The sequence below is a fragment of the Emydura macquarii genome, unplaced genomic scaffold (genome assembly GCF_026122565.2).
Source record: "Emydura macquarii macquarii isolate MOO-44397 ecotype Brisbane River unplaced genomic scaffold, CSIRO-AGI_Emac_v2 contig_3477, whole genome shotgun sequence".
NCBI lineage: Eukaryota > Metazoa > Chordata > Testudines > Chelidae > Emydura > Emydura macquarii.
The window spans coordinates 7,625,243-7,651,079 of record NW_027133614.1 but is presented as its reverse complement, the minus strand read 5'-3'; the positions used below and the strand labels follow the sequence as shown (position 1 = coordinate 7,651,079).

General features: G+C 38.2%; 1 protein-coding gene across 1 annotated transcript; it reads right to left on the bottom strand.

Moving 5' to 3' along the window:
- Positions 1 to 669: 669 nt before the first annotated feature.
- RGS18 (regulator of G protein signaling 18) lies at positions 670 to 12,977 on the bottom strand. The gene is made up of 5 exons (XM_067535164.1): positions 12,661 to 12,977; positions 11,855 to 11,956; positions 7,496 to 7,557; positions 4,996 to 5,162; positions 670 to 1,703 (listed from the first exon to the last, which is right to left on the bottom strand). The coding sequence occupies exons 1-5, from the start codon at positions 12,777 to 12,779 to the stop codon at positions 1,446 to 1,448; spliced, it is 708 nt and encodes a 235-aa protein (XP_067391265.1). The 5' UTR covers positions 12,780 to 12,977; the 3' UTR covers positions 670 to 1,445.
- Between the last annotated feature and the right edge of the window lie 12,860 nt (positions 12,978 to 25,837).

Here is a 25,837-nt window from a genome sequence, read left to right as displayed (position 1 = left end):
AGAATTGAAGCAGAAAGCTGGCTAATACTTGTGCTAGGCTGCCTGTTACCACTACAGCAAGTCATGCAAAGCAGTAGTGAGACATCTTGCCCAGGTCCCTATTATAAAGGAAGACTTTTCCCCCAAAAGGAGTTTATTTGGGTAAATAAAGATTTTGAATGAATGGAAAGATTTTGCATATAGACAGGAATTACAGTGGCAGAACCAGCAGCCTGACACAGTAAGGAAGACCCAATCAAAGATGTTCTGGATCTAATTCTAAGAAGCGCTATCCCAGAGAACCTCTATAGTAAAAGGGTGAACACCAACATGGAACATAATGGTCAGGGAGCATTATTTGGGACCAACGTGCTATAACTCCATGACAGTAACACACACCCACATTCTGTATAAATTAGTCCTGCCTCTGTCCCCAATTTAACAAAACACTTAAGCATGTGCTTAAGACCCATTAAAGTCAACAGGACATAAGCATGTGCTTAAGTGTTTTGCTGAATGGAAGGAGGTCTTTGGCGTGAATAATATATGTATGTCACTGACTTTACAGTTCTAGCATATCCCAAAGATTGTCAGAATTTGTCCCTTAAAGCTTAGCAGACAAGTTGGGATGACACAAACATTTACAAATGAATGGCAAATTAAGAATTCATTGAACTGTTATTTAATGACACTAAGACATACTAAATTGCTTATTCTTGTCCCTTTATTACTGTTCATTTAACTGAAAATAATATAATACAAATATTTGAGTGCAAAGGCTAAACTATACAGCTTCATTTAAATAGAACAGAGAAATGTAATAAGAAAATATCATAAAATTAATTAAATAGGTATTTTCCTATGTACCTCTTAAAATATGGAGTAGTTAAAGTTCTTCAGTTATATCCTAACTGTAGTTAAAAATCATGACAATTTTTTGCCTAATTAATGTTTATGTGTGCTTGGTTTGTGGGGATACCACAAATAACCTGTGCTTAGTGTAGAAACTATTGCAGTAATATTAATTACGTGCAAATGATAAATGTAAAGATTTTGATGGTGACAACACAATGTATTCTGAATATAATGGGCCCAAGAGAGAGGCTGAATTTTGTAAGTGTTATTTTTAAACAATATTTTTAGATAAAGTTTAAAGTTCTCTCTGTTAGATATGATTTTGTGGAAAGAATTAATACATTCCCCTCATTGAGTTTAAAATACACAATATCCTATCTCAGTACTTTACATCTAACACATCTTGCGAATATGCTGCATATCTCTTTACAATAAGTTAAATTAATCACAGACTACAACTTTCTGAGCCAGATCCTTCAGTGAGATAAATAGCTGTAACATCATGGAAGTCAAGGTATCTATACCCGTTTACACCAGCTGAAGGTTTGTGTTTAAGATGCTATGTATTATAATTTGCTACATTAGTTAAAATCCAAGGAGGTTAAATTTCTTTATAACCAAATGGTAAAGTCTGATTGCACATCCTGGAATTCATTGAAAGTAAAAGAGCGTGATCGCCTTCTTAGACCAGGATGGCCAGGGTGCCTCCCCTTAGTCAGGTCTAAATATGTGTCAGATCTCAGGAAGCGTGGATAACTGTCTTGCTCCATCAGCCTGTAGACTTTGGCCTGTGCTGCATCAAAACTGTCGAGTGTAGGGTGAGTAATGTTCTGAGCTGTGAATTCTTTGGTGTGAAAGTCAAGGTTAACCTGAAAAAGGGCAAGAAAGCATGCAGTACATTAATTCACTTTCCATACTGTCATTAATAACAATAATACTCTACCTGGGAAAACCACTTTCTACTTAAATTCCAAATCCAGGTGTATATAGGTATTGTGAAATCCACTGAGTCAACATTTGTTAACTGCTACCAAAGAATCATTATAGAGAATTAATCAGGGCAGGGGAAAATTGATAATCAAATACATCACTTCTTGGTGGTACCTCTTGTTTAGAGCTGACTTTCTAATGGTGCCCAATGTACATTTGCTTCTGATACTGGCACAGAGAGATATTTTGCCCAGTCCTACAAAGTACTGAGCTCTCTCAATTCCATTGAAGTTGACAGGAATCAAGGAAACTCTCAGTCTTTCAGGCTCAAGGCTGTATATCATCAGAATTGATCAGATACTGTTTTAATCTTTCATTTCCGTGGAGCATCTTAGTAATAGGAATGTTACAATATTCTAATGATTAGAGTGCACAGCAAAATTATTTTCTAATGGATTTTTGACTACTTTGGAGGGGAAAAGGCATATCAAAGAGCTTTTTGATTACCGCTTAAATACAAATATATGTTATTGGCTATTCTCATGGAGTGGTGGTTTAATATAAAGATTATGTTTAGATGCATGATACTGGTATATGCAGCACATAATTTAGAAATTAATAAATTCCATAGAGCTTCAAGAATGTCTTTTATAATTTATTGTTTTATATTTTCCAAATTGAAATGTGCCTGCCATGCCATCTTGATACATGGATGGTATAGAGGAGGAGAACAATCCTTCCTTTGCTGGTGTCAAAGTAACTGCATATCAGTTAACTGATCAGTATGACACTATCAGTCAATGTGTGATTTCCACACCTGTGCTCTAGGTTCCTCCCTTCATGTTCATCTCTTACAGGTCCTCAGTGAAGCAAGATACCCTATGAATATTATATAAAATGAAGGGAACTTTTAGCAATGCTATATGAAATTCAGTGTTGATAAATGCAAAGTAATGCACATTGGAAAACATAATCCCAACTATACATATAAAATGATGGGTCTAAATTAGCTGTTACCATTCAAGAAAGAGATATTGGAGTCATTGTGGATAGTTTTCTGAAAACATCCACTCAATGTGCAGCGGCATTCAAAAAAGCTAACTATGTTGGGAACCATTAGGAAAGGCATAGATAATAAGAGGGAAACTATCAAGTTGCCTCTTTATAAATCCATGAATTCTTCATGCAGATCTGGTTGCCCCATCTCAAAAAAGATATATTGGAATCGGAAAAGGTACAGAAAAGGGCAACTAAAATGATTAGGGGTATGGAAAAGCTTCCATAGGAAGAGAAATTAATAAGACTGGAACTTTTCAGCTTGGAAAAGAGATGGCTCGGGTGGGGGACATGATAAAGGTCTATAAAATCATGACCGCTGTGGAGAAAGTAAATAAAGAAGTGTTATTTACTCCTCATAACACGAAAACTAGGGGTCACCAAATGAAATTAATAGGCAGCAGATTTAAAAAAAAAAAAAAAAAGGAAGTATTTCTTCGCACAATGCAAAGTCAATCTGTGGAACTCCTTGCCAGAGGATGTTGTGAAGGTCAAGAAGAGCTCACAAAAGAACTAGATAAATTCATTGAGGACAGGTCTATCAATAGCTGTTAGCAAGGATAGGCAGGGTTTGCTGTTTGCAAGAGGCTGAGAATGGCCAATGAGATGGATCACTTGAAAATTACCTGTTCTATCCATTCTCTCTGAAGCATCTGGCATTGGCCACTGTTGGAAGACAGGATACTGGGCTAAATGGTCTGACCCAGTATGGCCGTTCTTATGTTCTTATATCAAGAGTTCTTGCTATAGTCTACCCAAAATGTTTGTAGAATGGCACGTTGGCAAAATAGTATTCCTCTTCAGAGAATTCAAAGCTCCTCTGATTCACTAGGACCTGATTCACTAGCACCTGCAAGGTGCCCGCATGATAGAATATAAAATGACGTTCAAACCACTCACCACCTCATAGGACTGGGCCATTACTCTCTGAGAGTAGACCAAACAAATAGGTCTTCTGCCCTGGTAGGAGTAGTGGTAACCCAAGGTCACACAGAGGGAATTATGAGCCTAATTTGTACCATTCTTTAAATCACTTCCTTGGACAGAGCAGTGATACTTTTTTCCACACTACATCAGCAGATGAGTTTCTAGGTTTGCCAACATGTCCTCTACCAACAATAAGAAAAAGAACACAGAAAATAGCAGCACAGGTAACCCACCTATTCTTAATCTGTTATATAGCATTATAGATAGTAGAGATGCAAAGGACATATTAGGGACCTGATCTTCTAGTCATTTATCAGCCAAACCCCATTGCCTTTAGTGGGAGTTTATTTTCTCCCAGTTAGTCCATCCTCATGCTAGTGGAGGGAAAAATAATTGTTATAGTAATTTACAAGACGGATCCTTTATAACACTTTGATAGTTTAATATAATTGGTACCCACTTTAATGGCCCTTTACACTTCCAGAGCAGCATAAATGAAAATCAGGCCCAATGTATCTTATATGTGTTTGTCTATAACATACTATAGTATAGACTCATCACTCAGTTAGAGATTCCTTCTGAAAAAATCCCACACCTATGTTAAACAAGTCTTTTCTCTGCTAAAAATGTTATAATCATTACCTGGAAGGATATATTTAATTTAATGTTTTGTTTTATTCATTTGGCATACTAAAGAGATCATCTGAAATTTCAGCAATGTAACAATTTGATCTGTAATACTGGGTTAGCAGACAAAGAATAACTCTACTGTTTTGGAAGCGGAGTTAAATTCAGGCAGAAAACATTGACAAATGACTGTTGCTATCGAGTGTATGCATTATTATGACATATCTTAAATTTACTCAACATGATGTTAAAGCAGGTGTTTATATATAGCAATAAGAAGTTTGAAAATTCCTTTGACTAGCCTGACATATTTTCACCTATGACCTTTTTTGTAGGGTTAAAAGAATAATATGGGGATGGGGGCGGGAGGAGACAAAGAGAGCGAGCGAGCAAGAGAGAGTTGTGTGGGTGTTGGGTCCCATACTTCCTTCCAAAGCAGTGTTTTGATATTTAAGATACAGCATTATTGTGGCAAGGTCCACATGATAAACTGCTGCAACTTCATCAAATGTTGACCTTCCTGCCTGAATGGAAGATGCTTCTGTGTATGCATTTATGAAAGGCAGATTCTATCAGATGCAGCTTGTATCAAGCATTCTATGACTTCAGTTTTTACTGTACCTCTTTTGGAGCATCTTTCCTTATGAATGTCTCATAAATTGTCTTAGCTTTAGGAAGAAGTTGATGAGATGCTTTGTTCTTCTTATAATCTTCACAGGCTATCCAAAACTCAATGTTCTCCTCGCTGAACTCAGTTTTCAGAAACCTTGTAAAGGCATCCAACCCGGCTATAAAAGGGAGCAGTGCATTACTTTAATTAACTGAAGCTTTAAAAGATCACCCTGATTAGACACTAGATCATAATTCCTCTATTTAAATGATGTAATGACAAATGTTTGATCTTATTTTGAACTACTCAAAATGTAACTTCACATTACAGAATTTTCTTTTACATCACAATATGAGTGCAGTTTAATTGTTTTGCAGTTAGGTCCGAGGAAATGATAGCAGGCTTTAGGCCTAAATTTGAAATATGGCCTCTGATTCTGGATGCCCCTTTTGGGCCTAATTTTCAAAGATAATGACCCCCAACTCCAGTTATGTGGTCACAAGTTCAGCACCCAAGAACAGAGGTGCCCAAAAATGTGGTCATTTTTTACCTTTCTGGCCTTAGTTTTGGTTTCAGATCAGACTTAGGATGCCTCCAATGCCATTTAAATCTTGATTGTGTTCACAGATAGGTGTTCCCCAGGAATTACCCCAGTTCAGAGGATAGTTGAAAAGGTAACATAAATAAAACCTTTACAATTTTCTTTGCATATAATTATCATTGCCAAGTTGTTCATGGTATCCCTTTTATCAAATATATTTAATGTGGAATGTTATTGCTGTCAACTCCCTGCAGTGGCAAAATTGTAAAGATTGTAATTGTCATCACTATACTGGAAAACTCATCTCTGCTGTGTACAGCATATATCTTTTAAAGGAAGAAATGAGACAAGCCTCCAGTCAATAACTTGAGTTTTAGGCATTAGGCAATTATGTCTGTCGTGGGTGGCTGACCACTTTTGTCCATATTGCTGTTTCAGAGGACACATGCCTTACACAGGGACACCAATCAGTGATATTAGCAGGGCTCCATCCCTGTGCCTTTCTTTCCCTCAATGAGCATTTGAGTAATGTTGCAATGAAAGAGCATCCCAGATGTCATTTGATGTAAACATAGGTATAAACACCTTAGTCAATCCCAGCATGGCCTGCCAAATCTCTGGATAATCTTGCCTTCTACACCTCCATTATAGCCTAAATATATCTCATGGTGACTTATCCAATCTTGTATATGTGGAAAAATTCTCCAAGCATCTGTCTGACTTTTAACCACTTTCTCTAAATGGTTTGAATCCATTCAAATGCCTGATACAATGGTCCTAGATGATTTATGTCCTTTAAGGGGTGCACTGCAGATTGTCACCACTGATGATGGTACTACATTAATTGCCTGACATTTCCAGACCTCTGGCATTTTGAGGTCTATGACCTTTTCCTGCTGTCCTGCGGTTTTAATAGAGTAGTTGAATGGTTTAACCACAGTCTTACAATAAGGATTGGCTGCTCAGTGGATCCAGTAACTCCCTTTTTGCTTATGTTAATTTGAGGACAGTTATTTCACTAGGAAAAACCTTTCCTTAATGAATATTTCAACTAGCTGTAGTCCTTAGACAAAATCCCCATCCATATCATGAAACCCAAAGTGATATACAAAGGTGACAGACATACTGATCACTCTGAGTTTCCTCAAAAGCTTACTTTGCTTGTTGTCATGTTTTTCTTTCAGATAAAAATTCAGAGCCATTTGTCACATGAGTGCATTTGCCATTGTAAATTGAGTTTAATAATCTCCACGCTCTACACATGGCTAGTTATCCACCATATAAAAATAATGATAACAAGACATTTTAGCACAAAAAATAGGTTTAAGACTGCATTCAAAAAGAAAGAAACGTTATGTAATCTTTGGAAAGCATGTTCTCATCAGGAATGGGACACATTTATGTTTTACAATGGGGAGAGGCAAAATAGCAGGAGATTGTTGCTAGCAGACTTCAACCCACTTTCAGTCAATTGCCAGTTCATCGTAACATGTGATCCATCTGGGCTTACTTTAAAAAAATAGTCCAGAGTAGAAAAGGAAGACCTCTGTTAATTTTGATGCATATTTTTCTAAATAATTGGTTACTCATTCCAGTGTTACTATGGAAATAATTTTATCTAAGTACTCCATAAGTATTCATTATTCAGTATTCATTAAAGAGTAGCTCATTATTCATTACCAAACAATACTTTGATTACTTCTTGTCACCTTTTCACTGTTTATTGAAGGAACTCTTCATTGTACCTCTCACTGTTACATTACTCTTGTCCAAGGAAATACCAAACTTACAGTTACAAATCAATTCTTAATTTTCAGTATTTGACAGCATGCTCCTGCCTAAGCACACAAACAGAATGAAAAAACTCAGACTGTTATAAATGGCCCATCAGACTTAATTTAGATAACTGCCAAGTCTATTAAATTGTGTCATTTTCCATCAAGTAATAGGGAGATGAAAACACTACTAACCTTTCTGGGAAAGCAGTTTGTCAAAAGATTCTCCCCATTTCACTGCTTCTTCAGGGGACACACTGTACAATACACAAAAAGTGTTTCTGATGAAGTGTGTGTTTTGTGTATTTATGACATACGTTACCTGCTGTTTCTCTCACTTTGTCATTTTGCATGAGGTGTCTGATTGGTTTACTTTACAAAAGAAACTCTTTCGGCTAGAGACTTGAAAAGCATTTGGTTTATTTTGTTATGATGTTTTGCCTATTGAAATAACACTTGTTAGAGAAAAAAGTTTAAACCAGAGTACTGAGTCTTGAGTGTTTGTGTTGTTTTCCAAATCTTTAAGGAAACTTTACATCATGCAAGGATATGGTAAAAATCATAAGGGAACCCAGTCAACTACTTTTTTAACTTTGAAAACAGAAAGGCTTAGTTGCTAAACTGACGTACTCTTGCAAAGATGTGGTTTTGATTGCAGTCTGTCTGAGACTGTTACCACCGTCTATTTTTAACGGAATACAGGAAATTCTACAGTTTGAAAACAAAGTCACAGCAGCATAGTGAATGCAATAGTCTCATAAGGTAATAACCCACGTAGCCTGGTTTGTTTACCACAAACATTTTTCAAATGTCATGTTATTTTGAGAGACTGGATTCTTTTTATAAAACTCCATGTATTCTTTATCGAATATGTCAAGCTGCATGTATTCTTCATTGATCTCAAACTTTTCACTGTATAGGCCAATAGAGAAAAACTATTTCACATTTCTTGATGAAAAAGTTTGTAAAATTACTTTTGAAACACTTTATAGATTAACCTGAACACACAGCTAGGTTGTATTTTTATTTATGTAAAACAAAAATGGAGTATGATCTGAGGCAATATTGTACCAGGATTCTGACATGGTCCTTAAGTCTGAATCCTGAGACCAATATACTTAGACAATTGCTGAATAATATACTTAGATATTACATAGCAGTTTTCCTCTGTAGATTTAAAAGCATGTACAAATGAAAGTAATTATCATCAGATGGAAAAACTGAGGCATAAATAGATGGAATAACTTGTCTAAGGTCACACAGTAGATAGAGCTGGAAATAGAACTAGTCCAGGTCTCCTGACTCTCAGTTCACTGCTTTATCAAATGGACCAGTAGTGTAAGCAAGAGTAAATTTACTGAGATTACCCACTTCCTATTTGGGGAATATGGAGTTTAGTTCAGGTTAGTTTATCCACTTCTTTTTTTGTTTTACCACTATACCACTGAACTAGACCAATTTCTTTCTGGTCACAAATGGTCCCAATTTATGGACCTGGTACCAAATGCTATGGAAAACTGAGATGGCTTCCAAAAGAGCTTGATCCTTTTCTAATTTAAATCTCTTTTATACTAGTTTATGTCGTCTGGCTTCCCTGTCAAATTCCCTGGATTCGGAAAGATTGGATAAGATGAAATTCCAGTCACACTGGGAAGGAATTTAGAGTAATGACCACCTTGTGCTTCACAAAACTGAAAGGAAGACTTGTGTGACTCACTTTCTTAGCGGAAGTCACTGCAACTAAAAATGTAATTTTTAGATAGAAAGAGCAGAATAGTTCCCAAGTGGTGCAAGCGTTGAAGAAATGAGTCTCATAAGAACTGAATATAAGGCCAGTGAAGTGCGGGGAGGGGGATTATATAATAGAGGAAATAGGTAAGACAGCCCTTAAGAAATCTTCCAATTGTAGGAAATAAACAAAACTGCAGATCTTTGAATTATATGTGCATTTGTGGCAGGAGAAGATAAGTTCTTATAGCTGCTGCAGGGACTTAGTAATAGTGAAAGATGAATTAGATTTCTTCAGACCCAATATGTAGTCCAGAACACAAATATTGCCAAAAGGTGGTGGGATACATTTCTGCTGTTTTAGATATGGAATGTGTCATTCAGATCTGAGGATTCCTTGGGTGAACCTAGGTCACACCAGAAGGCTCACAGGTCCAAAGCTTTGAATTAGTAACAAGTGTTCTCACAGGAGAGGTCTGAGGAAAATGGACACCAAGGTCTGTTAGGCTGTGCCATTTTCTAGGGCAGCAAGTCAGTGAAACATTGAGCTGCCTTGTAGTGATGGGCATTTTCATTGCCACCAGACCACTCAGCTGTGGAATTCCGTAAACCCCAGTTCTCTCCCCGTAGTATTTAAAACGTATGAGACATGGACTAAATGCCAACCATATAAGGATGTCACTCAGCTCTTCACTATAACCAGTCAAAACGGTGAATTATACACACGCACACACACTCTCTCTCTCTCTCTCTAAATTCTGAAACATTAGAAAATTTTGACCAGTTCTACTTCACATAGAGTAGAAAAAGTACCACCTCTGTCATCCCTACCTGAGATCAACACATGGATTAGTGGCAGTTGGCTGAGCCATAACTAGGCAAAGATGTAGTGTTATTTGTAGGAAAAGAGAGAAACACTTCAGAGAACTATGAACCACTATTTTGACATCACCCTCTCTTGAGGATTTCTGTTCATAAATCATCAAGATTATTAGATGCCTCACTTCCCTTTACATTAGATATTCAAGTGTAATCAGCTACCCACATAATCATGGCTGCTAAAATGCAATCTTCTACCTACAGATGGCTTGGAAACTATGCCTCATCCTGTTACATGCAGACTTGGCATGGGTTTAGGTGCACAAAAGAGGAAACTCAAAAGAGTGGTGAAAGGAGCTCTCTAGGCATGTGAGACACTTCTGCAGTTACTTAAAATGGCCCTGGATCTCTGAGTACAGTGCAAAAGTCACTTCTTCAGCTTAATTTTCTCCTAGCAACAACAAAGGGGGGATGGGGAACATAAACCCAAATCCAGCTAACAAATGAACCACCCCACCAATTCTGGAGTGGAAGGGAGAATATTTGATCATATGCTGGATTTTATTCTTTGGATTTGTTAGGTGCTTGGGTACTACAGCAGTAAGCATAGTATAAATACCTAGATGGATAGATTCAAGAGCTTAGTTCCAGCCCACTGGGAACCCTTATAAACCCAGAAACAGAGTTTAGGTCTTGAGATCCTCCTCCATAAAGATATTTTTCAGCCTATGTTCCCAATCAGTATGGACTTGGAAGGTGAATACAGCAGTTACTCAAAACCTTTGTGAATAACCTCAAACAGGCAATGTTCTGATCTGAAATGAACACCTTCCCCAGGCAAGTCACGCTGGGAGCCTGAGTTCTTGTCCAAATTGGTCAGCATTAACAACAAAAATTAAGAAGAAAACAGAGAAAAAACACATAGAAGTCATTAACTGCTCTGCGACTGTCTGTGTTGGAAAGAATGGAGCTGGAAACATTTTTGGCCATGGAGCTTTTGTGCTTTCCCAACAGCAGGGAGCTGCAGAGGTAATTCTCAAACAAATTACCAGTGAAATCCTGCCATGACTGTAGTCAGTGGCAAAATTCCCAGTGGCTGTATTGGAGACAGGATTTCACCCTATGTTTGTAGGGGAAATAGTACAGCATGGAAATAGTTGCACAATTTTAAAATGGTGACATCTGAATTTGGAGATATGTATGTCAGGTCAGCCACTGAATTGGTGGCATGCTGATACTGTTCATTCAGAGCTCTTCTGAGGAAAGTTGGTGGTTTTATGTCAACAGGGTCATTGAGCACTAAATTATTTCAAAGGAGAGCTTTCTCAGAAACCATAAGATTTCCAAGTAAACAGAAATGTTTGTCAAAAGGGCCTGAGCCTGCCAGATTACAGCCAGTGAGGTGACTTGCAAACTAAGGTGCTCATCAATATGAATAAAGGTGGGACAATCTGGTACTACATATTAAAAAGAATCATTACAATAAAAACAAACCGGCACATAAGCAGTAGGTACCCAAGGACAAAATGCACAGCAACTAGATTATAAGAAAAGTATTTGTGACATGAATAGTACCCAGTATATTTTCTCTCATCCTTGCTCTTTTCCCCTTCCCCAGTTGAGGAAAACTTGATTTATCATAAAGTGAAATAAACCTGTTGGATTAGATCATGATCATATTCATTCTGAATAATACTTGATACATGAAATAGCCCTTTTGAAGTCTATGGGACTACTGGGGACTAAGGTACTATTCACTGTGAAATCACAGTCTGGCCCACTGGGTGCAAAAAGCACTTTGTTAGCAAACTTTATATATACTATATGTGTGCCCAGGTTAGATAGCTTGCATTGCAATTATGCTCAACTTTAAAATAACATAGATCTTAGAAGCATTATTTGATGCAAAGCCTGAATGCACACAGATAAATGGATGAAATGTCCCAAATCAGACATAGCCATTTTCTGATAGAAATTCTCATTCTCTTTATTTTTTACAATGCTCACCTTGAAGCTTTTGTCAGGTTCTCGGATTTGTTAGGATTGACATTTTCATGGAATTCAGACTTCTGCAGAAGAAGACTCAACCTATTTCTTTTTTCCTTAGGCCTGCAAGAGAGTTTAAGATGCTTTAAAGCAACCTTTGTGAAAGTTTCCCCTCCTCCCCCCCACCCAAACGTTCCCCTTTGACTCATTTCTCTTTCAACATATCAGATCATTTCCTCATACATGCAGTTACACTAATGTTGATGGTATTTCTCCCATCTATGCCATGCAGGTTAATGAATTTCCTCTTTATATCTTTTCATACATTTACATATTGAAGCATTTGCAAAGGGTAATGAATGTCTTCATTTTCAGACTTTGTGCCCATTTATTTTGAAGATGAGTGTGGAAGGAAGAGTTAATGCTAAGAAACCTGTAAGAGTGGGTCATGATCTTCTATTGTTCACTCTTAACAAAAGGAAAATAATTTTCCTCCCGTCATTTGTAACTGTTAAAAAGAAACTTTCATGGATCATAGTCAGGTTTTCAAAAATCATTTCTTTAAGCTTCACCTTAATAATTCCTCTTTCTTATTTGTTTTGTTTGATTTATTATTAGATTTGCTTCTTATTCTTGCCCTTAAAAATATTCCCTTGGCAAATGAATATTTTATGTATACATTTCCAGTCTTGCAGTTCATGAATTTTTACAAATATCTGTCATAAATAAAAAGAACTGTGCCCCTAAATTCACACTTACCAACTATGCTATAATAATCCCTTATCTACATAAAACAGTGTAAGTATCAGTAAAACCTTGGAACTTACCTGGTCTTGATTTCTTTGTTTGTCTCCTCTTTATCTGTGGATTTAATAACTTTGAAATGGGTCTTCTCCTTCAAAGAGGAAATATTTAGTTGGGGGAATAAAAGCAGTGGATTCTCCATCTTCCTCTGACGAGGAGTCTAATGATCTCAAAATGCTTCTCTAACTTTCTTGCAGCAGTTGCATCTATTGTAACTTATATGTCTCAGTTCAGGAAGGTACACATGTGCAGTATCCGACTCTGAGTTGCATCTCAGTTGGTTGTTGATAGGTGCCCTAAACAGGTACGGGAAAGGAGGGGGTTCTCCACTTCCACTATAAGCCGCTCATACGCAAGACTTTAAGTACAGTTCTGTCTTATAGTCGTCATTTAGGGAAGTGAGATTACAAATTTGCAAAATGGCTGTTGATCATGAAGATAAACACAGCTATTACCACAGTGCAGTTTATGTTGTGGAACATGGTATTTTGCTAGCTGACAGCATGATTTCCCTCTAAATACTTTCATAAAAAGAATATAGAATTTTTTTAAATATAAAGTCTGCACAGGAGCACTGTGTTGCACAAAATAATGCATGACATTATCTGAAGCTCTTTGAATAATTTTAAAGGAAATTTAGACCAATATTTTCCATCTTGAGTGCTTAAAGCTAGGCACATAAAGCCATTTTAGCTACTAAATGAAAGTGAACTGATTCTCAGAGGTGCTGAGAACTCCCACTGAAGTCCAGAGAAGCTGCAAGTGCTCAGCAGCTCTGAAAATACAATATTTTTATTTTTGGTGGCTTTTCAAAAATGTTGAGACTCTCAAATCCCATTGAAGTCAATGGAAGCTACAAGCGCTGAACTTCTTTGAAAAGTAGGACCTGAGTGCCCAGGTCCTCAAAGGTATTTAGGAACATAATTACAACTGAAATCAGTGAGAGGTAGTCATTTAAATACCTTTAAAAATCCAGCCTTTAATATCCAAGATAAGCTTAGATGCCTAACTTTAAGCACCTATATTTGAAATTTTTGGTTTTAAGGCTGTGTTGGGTTGTGAAGTTTTCTATTGAGCTACAGCATAGTCTTCCATATGCTGGCTGCAATATGTTCTGCCCAGACAGACAGCTTTTAGCCATGATCGGAGAGTTCAGACTCCATGCTCAGACAATCAGGCTTTTCTTCGGAGTCTGACTAAGGGGTTGGGATGATGATTTGCTGTTTTGTGAACGCATGTCCTTCAGGAGCTGGATAGAGATGACTAGTTTCACATGGACACCAAAGTCATTGGTTAGAAACTAATTTTGATCACTAGACATCTAGGTACAGGTGTGAACTAGTTTCTTGGAAGGAAAAGGCTCTGTATCCCATTCCCAATCCCATGCGCCATGCAGTCCCCCAGCACAAGATATTATATTAGCACTATAATAAATTAGATTTGTTTTTAAAAAAGTAAGCCTCATAGCATTTTATGGAGTATCATAAATTTGAATTTTATGCAAGTGAACAGAGTTAATTGCATTCCTGATTAGTGTATTAATTGCTTCATTGCATCAGTTTGGAAAATCCCAACCCTTGTCCATATACCTGTCTGCATTAGCAGTTCTGGTTAATTGCTTACTGGACAATAGAAAATCCTACTTAACTGCATGAATAGTTTTTGAAACAGATGCAATCAAGTGGATTGCTGTGCTTACCATGCAGGAAAACACCAGAAGAAAGGAAAAAGTTCACTGATCAGAATGTGGTGATGGCGAAAGTGCCTGGAACAAAGCATTCCAATATCATATTTCAGAAGTTAGAGATGGAAAGGACCTGTTTGTACCTTTACCAACCCCAATCCCATTTTGTTCTCCACTAAACATTTTCCAGTGCCTTGTCCAATCTTCTTTTAAATGGCCGAGGCTTTCATCATTTTCTTTGGGAATGAGTATACTATTTACACTTTTAAGAAAACATTGTGTTTTTTTCTTTTAACCGACAAGGAAATCAATGTTGTGCATTCAGTCCTGGTGCAGCATAGACAACTGTCCTGGAAGCCAGATGCTGTCAAGGGGGTGGGTTCTGCTTAAGTCTCTTTTAATGACACAAAACCCTGGCAAATGGTTGGCCCATTTAAACCAGGTTGAGCTTTACTAGTAATACTTCTGCACGTGGCTGGATGGATCTGCATGTTACTATGAAGTACACACAAGAAATCAGAGGGAATTTTTTAACCAGTGGATTTTTTTCTATATCAATTAAAAAAGTAAAACATTTTCTATAGTGAATCCAGTCATTGAATAGTCACTGATTCATTAATCTATAGCAGAATATTTGTTTTAATCACGCCAACCATTATCTTCCCTACTGAACAAGTGGTGGGAACTGGCTAAATCCTGACCAAGAAGAAGGTAATTGTAAAATCTAGCTACTGTGGTAAAATCAGGCCAGATGGCCACAAAAGGGTATACCAGGGCCGGGGTGTGAGCCCAAGAATGCCAAAAGCCCTTTTTTCCTGCAAGCAGAGGAGAGGTTGCTGCAGGGCAATTAGAGACACCTGGACCCAATGAAGGGCTACTCCAGGTGTACTTAAACCCTGCCTTCCCTAAGGGGAGTGGGGGAGCAAAGGGGGAGGAAGGTTTGTGGCAGTGGGCTAGGAGATGGTGTATCTTTGCAGCCAGAGGAACAGAGAAGGGGAGAACCCTTGGCCCCAGCTGGTAGAAGGGAGCCATAGCAAGGTATGTCCCTGGGGAGACAAGGTAGCTGGTCACTCCCTGGCCCACTACAAGGGGCAGAAGCATGAGACCCAGTAGGTTGGGGCTGGTTGTTTGCCACATTACCAATAGTATTTTAAATCACTGAGATTGTAGACTGGGATTAAATACAACCTTCTATTTGTCTGTGTCTTGGATTAGATGAATGTGATAGGATTATTCACTTTGTGATTTAGGCATATAGCAAATTATCTGCTAATATAATGCTTAACAGAATTTTGTATAATGTAAGTGCTTCAGTGTTCACTTAGAGCAAGAACAAACATGTTACTGCAAATACCATAATACTTCTGAAATACTATTTAAAAGTATAATAGTGATAGTTTGCATTTCATCCCAAAGGATCTCAGGAATCCATTGTGAAAATGCAACTGTCTCTGGGGTGAAACAATAGCTGTTTAACAACAAAACTACAAACAACTTAGATGAAAATGTTAAGCCTACCCTAAAATAAATTAAATTGCAGAAGGGATTTAGGTCAGATGAATGTCATTGCTGAGTTTGAATTTGTACAGAATGCCAGGTTTAGCACCCATACTCTCTCAAAAAGTATCAATGGAACCTTGATTTATCTTGCATTGAAGAGGCACCATCCCAAAAAGCATAGTACTCCTCAATCACATGATGGGATGCTCTTTTAGTACAGGCTGAGAAGCACAAACATTGAATTATGTACTAAATCATTCACACTGGTTCATGCAGCATGTATGTGTTCCTGGAAGGTCTGTTGTCCTTTTGCTGATGAGGTCTGAACCTGGATAGTTTAGGAGATATGTGAGGATAATAGCACAAAGTGCTATAGTGACAGGTTAGTGTTACTTTGGGACACCCGGTAGCTTGCAAATAGTGTTATGTATGACTATGTCAGTGATCCAAGTTCAATCCCTATCTCATTTTAAAAGACGATAACACGGTTGCCATGTCCAGCAGAGAAAGTTTTACAACTCTTCTTGAGTGGTCTCAGGTAACTAATATGGTTGCAGACGAATATTTCTCCTAGTCTCCCTGACAAGGGTGCTATCATGGTGCAGTCCATCTTGTGGGGTTTCTGTTAAAGGTCTGGTGATGATGCACCTTTGCTAAATAGGGTTAAAATAAAGAGAGAAATATATTATCAGGTAAAAATCTGGTGACTTTCTAGAAGAGAGACTAAATCAATGTCTCAAGCAATGGCAATATTTGAAACCATGTAATTTATCCTCTCACCCATGGTCTAGGCTAATGCAGATCCCATCGGAATGAAAGTAAAAGAGGGAGGTTATCGAGGGAAATGTCTACGAGATACACTACAGTGTAATTTTTAACTGTGAGCTCATTGGTCTACTTTAGTTCTCTGTACAGCCAGACAATGGAGCCAGGTTTAATGCTAAGTTCCATACTCTTGGTCCCCATAATACCAGGACTGTGAGTGCTGTGGAGACATGCCAACCCTTGGGGAGAAGATAGGACCTCATCATCACTCAGTAACAGTCTATGTGGCCAGTTAAGGAGTTCTGAAGAGAGGCTCCCTTAGCAGGGTTGGGATAGTTTGAGGTAGTTAAAATGGTGAGGAGAAAAGGACAACATGGCTCCATTAGACATACAAAGTTCCCAGAGAAGGGAAGAAAAAGAGGTTAGCTCTTCTGTTTCTACATCATAGTGCTTATTGTAATAGAAGTACTTAATGTAAAATGTGTGTCACATATGTTGGTTGGAAAATATCCAGTTAGAAACCACATTCTAATATCTATGTATCTTTGAGAGGCAGAATTATTTTTAACATGTACAGACTAACATTGAAACTGGAAATACATCACATCCACTTATTGTAAATGGGTTTAACCACACAGCAGCCTTTAGTAATGGCTTCTGCTTTTCACAAAAAATAGTCAAACTTTTTATCTTAAATTCTCTGCAGTAATATCAGTCATTTTAGCTCTTTTCCACCAATTAAGGAGTGTGTAATACTTTGTGTATGTTAATCTGTTAAATTTTAAATTTATGAATAAAAATGTTGGCAACTGTAGACTTAATAGTTCATATAAATGGATTTAAGAAAGGTTTAAAAAATCAAACTCCATCCATAATGAATTCCTTTCTGGTGGCCTTACCACTATATCATATATGTTAGAGATGGATATGACCCCTTAGGTCATCTGTTCCAAGCCCAACCCCTTGTTGACTTCTCCCCATTTTATATTCTTCAGTGGCTTGGCCAATGGACTTAGAGCAATATGGGTTACAATTTAGAGTCTTGAAATTTTAGTTTGATAAAGCATGACAATAACACCAGTACCATATACGGCACTGTAATATGCAGCTTTGAAGAATTCAGTCTGAATTCTTGAAAGAATGAGTTAGTGACTGCAGAAAGGCTGCTCTGTGCCTGGAGCTGCGTGAGGAATGCTGGCACAATCTGGGTATCCTGGGGAATATTTTTTGCAATGGTGGTTCCACTACCCTTTGAAAGGCTCCATTGTGTGCTCCCCAGCTGCCCAACCAGAGTGAAAATGCAATTCTGTCATATTTTTCTTCCTCTCCCATCCCACATTCTGCCCCAAATAATAGGAGCTGATTTTTGGCCCCTGATATGGCTATTATAGACATCTCTGGTAGTGGATAGGGGCTGTACAGGAGTTGCAAGCCTCTGGGTCAGAATTCCCCTAGCACAGATGCTGCATATGATGATGTAAATGGCCCTATGCTGCTTCCACGTGAAAACTCCAGGGCAGGAGGATGTATGCACATACTCCTGACTGCTATAAGAATTCAGAATTGCTCTAACTTGCTCTGGGGGCCATTTCAGCTTCTACAGCAGTCAAGAATCCACAAAGCACAAATGTGATGGAAAGCCAGCTTCATGGATGGGGCACCAGAATAACAAAGGCCATTTCTGAAAATGTGGGCTGGTCTTCTGTGCCCTGTGTATGTCAGTCTCAGCAACAGCAATGGGGGGAGGGAAGACAAAGGGGGAAGGAGAGCAGTGTTGGTGTCTAGTTTCTAGGCACAAATATGCATCAAATATTTTCTGATACCAAACACATTAGCGATAACCAGATTGGTTTATGAAGCCAAAACCTTCCCAAATTCACAGTATTTTGTGTTCTCTGAATATTATTACCAAGCTGTACTTATTGCACTGGAAACACCTTTAAACTATCACTATCTTTTTTCAATAGAGGACTTAGGAAAACAAACAGTAGGTAGTTTTACAAAGTAAACTATATGTCTGATCTAGTTTACATATTTTTTATCCTTCACCTTTCCCCCAAAATAATGTAGTCTCTGGTTTGCTTATAGTACAGAAATAAAGTGATGGAGAAAGAGGAAGAACAGTACAGAAACAAAATGTTTAGTACTTTAGGAGGAAAGGGTTCTCGCATATGCAAAGAGGACAAAGAATGCAAGGAAGTTTAAGTAACATGTGAAACTAACATTTTATGTGCTTGTTCTAACAAGTTGACAGGAAACAGACTCATAGGGCTTTTCTTGTGGTACAGATAAGTCACAGGCTAACACTCCAGCAACATCCCAGGTCTTACTTTTCATGAACCAAAATAGCGCACAGTCATTGGCAGGCAAAGTTTTGTTTATTCAGCCAAAGTATCTTATGTGCAGTTAATTGTGTAGCTTGCTTTGACTCATGATTAATCTAGCTAAGCCTCAAAAAGCTGCTAGCTGCGCTCTTAGTAATGCACCTTTTCCTTCTTCACACCTCCTAAATGACCTACAGCTACTCCAGAGTCTGATGCATACACATTTTCAATAGCTGCCTCTAAAAATGTACCCATCTTTCACATGCAAAATTATAATTTGTATATTTGACATATGTCATTATAATTGAGCAACCAGTATTTGATTTTATCAATTTGGTATTTGGGCACCCAGCTAGGGTTAACCTGCACCATTACAAAAATAAATTCTGCGTACATTCCATTACTCTGATGCCACTGACTTCAGCTGGCATTGGACTGGATCTTTATGTCTTGATTCAGCCAGGCCTACTGTTAAGCATGTGATTGAAATCAACACAGCTGTTTACCCTGCTTAAAGTTAAGCATATTCTTAAAAACCTTGTTGAATCAGGGTCCTAGTGCACAGGGTTTTATTAGCTGGAACATACTTGGATACCTTTTAAGATCTGTCCTTCATATTACCTTTATAATTGGGTGTGCAGCAAAAGTTTTCCTTTACTTTTCCTAAAGGATACAAATCTAACTTCAATAACAGTTTTGAGTAACTAAAATCCTTGAGTCCTTGTGTCAAACTGCCCTCTGCATGTATCCTCTTATATCATTTGCACACTTAAGGTATCTTCACATCATCTAATTTAATGAATGTGATACCAAAGCTCACTGAGTAAATGTGAAAAATACATTAATCAATCCACTTCTGAACATAGGCTGCTAATATTACTTGATAGATTTAGACAGCCTCCTGCCTGTTAATTTTTATTCCTAACCATATGTGATTTTGAATGAGGAAAATTTGGTTTAGAGGGGTGTTTTAACACCCTATTCAGGGTATGACAGGTGTCACATATACCCATTTGTCTGAGTCCAATAATGATCTTACTGAGAAATGGCCCATAGCTAAAACTGAAATTCTCTCTTTTCACATACACAACATCAATTACAAGGTTTAATATTGATTTCTTGTCGACATTCTGGAGGTTAAATAAGAGGGAAAATGCCTTTTAAAGCTAATGCACAAGATAGCAATTTGACAAGAATGCAAAGCGCTTCTTATTATTAATTTAGCATATCTGACTAAATGCTCAGGAAGTCCAGGCAATAGGGATCACCTGCAAACTAAAGAAATTGGGTGAGGACCCTAGCTTCCTAACTGATTTCTCCCCTGTATGCTTACAGAGCTTTATCCAAAGCCTATTGAGGTCAATGGAAGTCCTTCATTACTTCAGTGGTCAGTGGATCAGGTCCATACTGAGGATCCGCTCATTGAATTTATTTGCATTGACAGGTTTTAAAATTTAACTTCCTCTCAACTTCCCCTGGGCATTTACTGTTAGAAGCCAGGCTAACCACAGCTTAACTAGAAGATGCATATATGCTTAGATATGAGTAACTCTATTGGTGTTGGGAATACATATAAAAAGTCACATGGACTGAACCATATACATTTACTCGAATTTATTCATGTATGATGTATCAGTTAATTGATGCATTTTCACTTTTCCTGTTGAATCAGCAGCTAACGAGGGCAACCAAGACAAACCCCATCCAATAGTAGCAAAAGCACGTTTGGAGGGAAAAGAAGGATTGACACATGGATAATAATGCACATTCCTATTTTGTGAGAGCAACCTACAGTTCTTATTGCAAATGTATAGACTGGTAGCCTACTTTAGCTTCAGTTACTTGGTAATACTTTGTGCTTATATAGTAACTTTATTTCAAAGACCCCAAAATGCCATACAAAGATGGGTAAAGTATTATTATACCCATTCTATGGATAGAGAATCTCAGGCCCAGAGAGTTAAGTAACTTGCTGAAGGTCACATACATACAGTAGCAAGTCAGTGGTGGATTTGGGCATAGAAACAAATCTCCTGACTTCCAGTCCCATTTTATCACCACTAGACTGTATTCAGAAACCCTTCTGCAAATGAGACTATTTTAAACCCTCAAGTTGTACAACATAAAGTCAGCCCTGCAAAGCCAGATCAATGTTCCCTTAATGGTTTATTATGCCAAGAAGAGCACAAATTCCCTTTTCATGAGATTTCATAGATAGGTTTCGCCATGTGGACCTTTCTCTGATGACAGAGGAAAAGCTTCTGAGGATCCCACAAATACAGGAAGTTCCTTAAGACTCTCTTTTAGTGTCAAATCCTGGTCCATTTGGACATGTGCTGATGTCGATAGGACTCTTTCTGTTGATTTTAATGGGCATTGAACTGGGCCATGAGAGGGAATGGCAAAACTAATATTGATTTCCATAGGACCAGAGCTTTGCCTTTATGGAAGAATAGTTGGCAGATATCATTAGTAATGGAATATACGGCTTAAGTTCTTTTTTATGCTATAGCTTTGAAACAAGAAGAATTTTAATTCACTCTAGATACATGCACAGCTTTGATTACATGTGAATGAGTTCAGTTGGGCACTTGGAGGTACAGTGGAATAAGCAATTCTGCTTTTCCTAGTAGTCCCTTTGAATCACTCGTGCCTTCATTCAGTTCTTCTTGTAATGATTCCTACCCCCTTTCCAGCCAAAATGTTAAGTTCCCTTGCTTTACTCCAGTGTTTGTGTTGCATTAACAGTACAGGTTCATTCACAGTGGGACCTTGCAGCTGCTTCCATTCAGATCAGTGTGCACCAGCTGCATAGCTTGCTTGACTTTGTGTGTGTGTGTGTGTGTGGGGGGGTGTTTATCGGTTGTGCCAAAACTTGAAAATTCTCATGCCACCAAGTTTTAGCTATTCTGTCAATAACAAGAATGGAAAGAAACTCTCTTGAGGAGAATAGGCTGACAGTGTATTCTGTTGCTTTCTTTCTCCTCCCTTCCCCCTGCCCCTCACAACATTCTGTTTCCTCTCTTGATTTTGAGAGGAATGCAATTAGCAGCCAGATATTGCTGTTGTTTTAAAACCAAAACTTTAAATGACTTTGCATTAAGGAACCTGTGGGAAGGTTCAGAGAGGCATAATTTGAGAGTGTGCATAAGCTTTCAATCATATTATAGTTATTGTGTGGAGATTACAAAAAAACTCAAAAAAACCCCACCATGCATAAATTCACCATCAATACATAAGGATTGCCTAAATGAATAAAAATGATGCGTCTACCTGTTGTGAGGATGCTGTAGTTGATTCTCCTAAAAATTACGTTGTTCAAAAAGGTGCTGGACAAAACTGAGAATTCAGCCCATCATTGCCCTTTATTTACAGCTATTTGTATCTCCAAATGACTTTAGCCATAGGAGACAGTTTAGAGTGGAGATTTCTAAAAAGTAGTGTTTATAGGATTCTTTAGAGTCAAACGAAGGAGAACACCATTATATCAATTCTGGATTTACCAAAGAGCTAACGCAAGGGTATTTTTTTCTTACAGATAAATGAGGTTGCATTTATGTTTGTAATTCATCAATAGTGTTGCCCCAAGGAGCTTACAACTCTAACCTCCTCTATGCTTTTGTGATGACACCCTTCCATACATTTTCCATGGCATTTGATCCAGTGATCCTCAGTACCAAGACACAGACCTTTGCCACTTAAGTTAAAGAACTCCATTAACTCCTTTAATTGGAATGGTAGAAGCCTCTTATCCTGATTGTGGGGCAGCCACTGTAGGGTGACATGGTCAGGTACACCTGTCCAGTGTGTTAAATTTTGACAGTGCTGAGAACTGGGTGGCTCCTTGGTACCATGTGCAGCCCTATTGAGGTCAATGGGTCTTCTTACAGGCACAGTGGGTCTGCTACCTGCTGATATCTCTGCAGCATTGGGGCCTAAATAAGAAATGGAGTTCAGCTTTGAGATATTTGTAGTTTAATCTGTAATTAACAGTAGACCACATATAATATATTATGATAGACAGCAACAATAAGAACTATAGGCTGGGATTTTCAAAGAAGCTTAAGGAATTCAGGTGCACTGAGATCATTGGGGGATTGGGTACTTGATGTCCTTAGGTTTCTTTAAAAATCTCAACTACATAGGATAGGTACAAAGAAACATGCATATAGCATGGTTTCTATGCATAGTTCAACCAAAATGTATGGTTCTGAAGCAGAAACCTTCAAGACTGTGTGGAGAATTTTTCACATTTTAAACTCTGAATCTCCAGTTTTCAGAGTGATGCTAAAAGCCTTCAATTGTCAAAATATAGTATAATCTCTCTCTGGGCTAGGTCCACAGCTCATCAGTGTTGGTTGTCACTGGCTATAGCTGTAGAGTGCAGAATCAAAGCTGATTGGATGGCTGAGGAGGGACTAGTCTCCGTCTTCTGGAGACCCACTCAGTTTTGTTCTGCCTTTTGTAGCTACTGGCACTGGAATCCAGGATCTACTGCAAGAGGAAAAAAATTAAAAAGCCCAATCAAACAAAAACAAACCAAAACAAAAAAACCCTGAACAGACGGTTTGTCTCCTGCCTGGAATTACCATAGTGCTATCCCATCCCCACCCCATCTTTTCTGAATTGGTGCAATAGAGAATGTTCCTGAGGCAGAGATGTTTTCAGCCACTACTCAATCTTGTGTCTTGTACCCAAGAGATCTGGAGGGGATAGAACAGTGTTAGATTTAAAACACCTGAACAGGTTCTTAAGGAGGACCAGATTCTTGAAGTACATAGTGGTGTTGATCAGCCAGGGGTTTGCCCAATCAATTTGAAGGAGGCCTATCTTCATGTGCCATTTCACTAGGCTCACAGAAGATTTCTGCGATTCACTCATGGGACCAATCATTTTCAGTGCAAAAGTCCTTGTTCTGGTGGGTTTTCTCAGGAAGAAAGTGATAAAGGTATACCCACTTCTGAGCTACATTCTGGTCTGGCCCATTTAAAAAGGGGTCCACTCGAGCAATTCAGTCAATGATCCAAACATTGCAAAAGGATGGATTTACAGTACATTTTAGAAAGTGTCATTTTCAGTCACCTCAGCATCAAGTTCATCTTGGAGTGTTGATAGCAACAAAGGTCCTGTCTTTCAGTTGACAGATTTTGTGGACAAGATCAGGTAAGCAATTACCCTCCTGCAGAGGTGCCTGAGGATGTCAGTAGTCACCACAATGAATGTTGTAGAGGTGGTTGTATCTGCGCAGGGATAGTGCCTTGGACAAATGCATATGAGGACTCTCTGGAATTTCCTTCTGTCTCTCCTCCACCATTTTCTAATTTTTCCATCTTAGAAGGTGAATGTTCCATCACTTGTGTTGAAATCCCTGGATTGGTGAATGATTCCAGAAAGATTCCTGGGAGGGATGGCCATGGCAGAGCCAGAGAGGTCTGTCATCACATACAACAGTCTGGAAGGATTTGGAGAATTCTCCAATAAACTGGTGGTTCAAGGGCTATTGTTCTTTTCAGAATGAAAAAATGCGCATACATTTTCTAGAGTTGACAGCAATAAAGAGTGCTTTTCAACAAATGGCTCCAATGTTGTGGAAAGTTCATATTCTGGTAATGAAGGACAATATGTTGGCAAGGCATACCTTCTCCACATTACCCCCAATGGTTTATGTATCTACAAAAGAAAGCAGAATCAGTGATGCAGCAGGAGGAGGCCCCTCTATGGTCCATCAGGGTCTTTCATATCAAGGACACCGACAATATAAAGGTCAACTTGCTGAATAGAAGGAAAATCAATCAAGCAGAATAAAATCTTCACAACAACTCCTTCTGATTGATTATCAAATGTCAGAATTCTGATATTGGATTTTTTTGCATCTAAGGCAAACCAGAAGGTTCAACAATACTTTGCAAAAAAAGGAAGCCATGGGGCACTCAACATAGATGCCCTTTTGCTCAAGTGACCAAAGGGATTACTTTATGCTTTTCCCCAGTGCCTGTCATCACCAAGGTAATACAGAAGATCAGAAAGGAGAAAGCAGAATTATTTTAGTGGCCCTCCATTGGACAAGGAGGTTTGTGAATGTGTCAGTGGAGCTACCATTGTTCCCGAATCCATCTGAGGCAGATTTGTTATCTCAGGGTCCAGTTCTTCATCAGGATCCAAGTAAGTTAAATCTAGCAGTTTGGCATTGTAAAAGATGTTTCTAGAACAAAAGAGCTGCTTTGCTGGTCTCATTGAATCTCTGATAGCATCTGGGAGAAAATCAATAAAGAGGGCTTTCTCAAAGATACAGTCTAAATTCAATGCTTGGTGTAGACAGAGACATATTCAGCATCTTGTAGGCCAAGTGTCTCATGTTCTGGAGCTTTATACAAGAAGGTTTCCATATCAGTGTTCAGGCTAATACATTGAAAGTACATATTTCTGCACTCTCTGCAGTTTTGGATACAAAACAATCTTCCATTTTCCACTATAAAGACATGTTGTTTCATTAGAGCAGTTCAGCTATTGTGTCCTCTTAGGGTGCAGAGAGCTCCATCTTAGGATTTGAACACTGAGCTCAATGCTTAATGCAGGCACCCTTTGAATCAGTTTCATTGTATTGTATTGACTGACAATCAAAATGACTTTTGATCTCTATCGCTTTGGCAAGAAGAGCATCAGAGTTGGGAGCTTTGTCAGTTCATCCATCCTGCTACATCTTTCTCAAAGATAAGGTGGTTTGGAGACTGGATCCCACCTTTATTCCAAAAGTAAATTTGATTTTCATTGCGCACGAGAGATCTCATTTTCTTCTTTTTGTCTACATTCTTCAAACCCAAAGGAGAAGCTGTGGTATTTGCTGGATGCAATGCAAGTCTTAGAGTTTCATCTCAAAACAACTGAGATCAAAATAAACAAACAGCTTTACTGGTCTTATTTCATCCA

What these genes read in the sequence shown, in the direction of transcription:
- RGS18 (XM_067535164.1), bottom strand. Translation starts at nt 12,779, where the DNA reads ATGGAGAATCCACTGCTTTTATTCCCCCAACTAAATATTTCCTCTTTG. An exon ending in CAAACTGCTTTCCCAGAAAG is followed by an intron (nt 5,163 to 7,495) that starts GTTAGTAGTGTT and finishes TCCCTTTTATAG; the next exon opens with CCGGGTTGGATGCCTTTACA. An exon ending in GGAAAGATGCTCCAAAAGAG is followed by an intron (nt 1,704 to 4,995) that starts GTACAGTAAAAA and finishes GCCCTTTTTCAG; the next exon opens with GTTAACCTTGACTTTCACAC.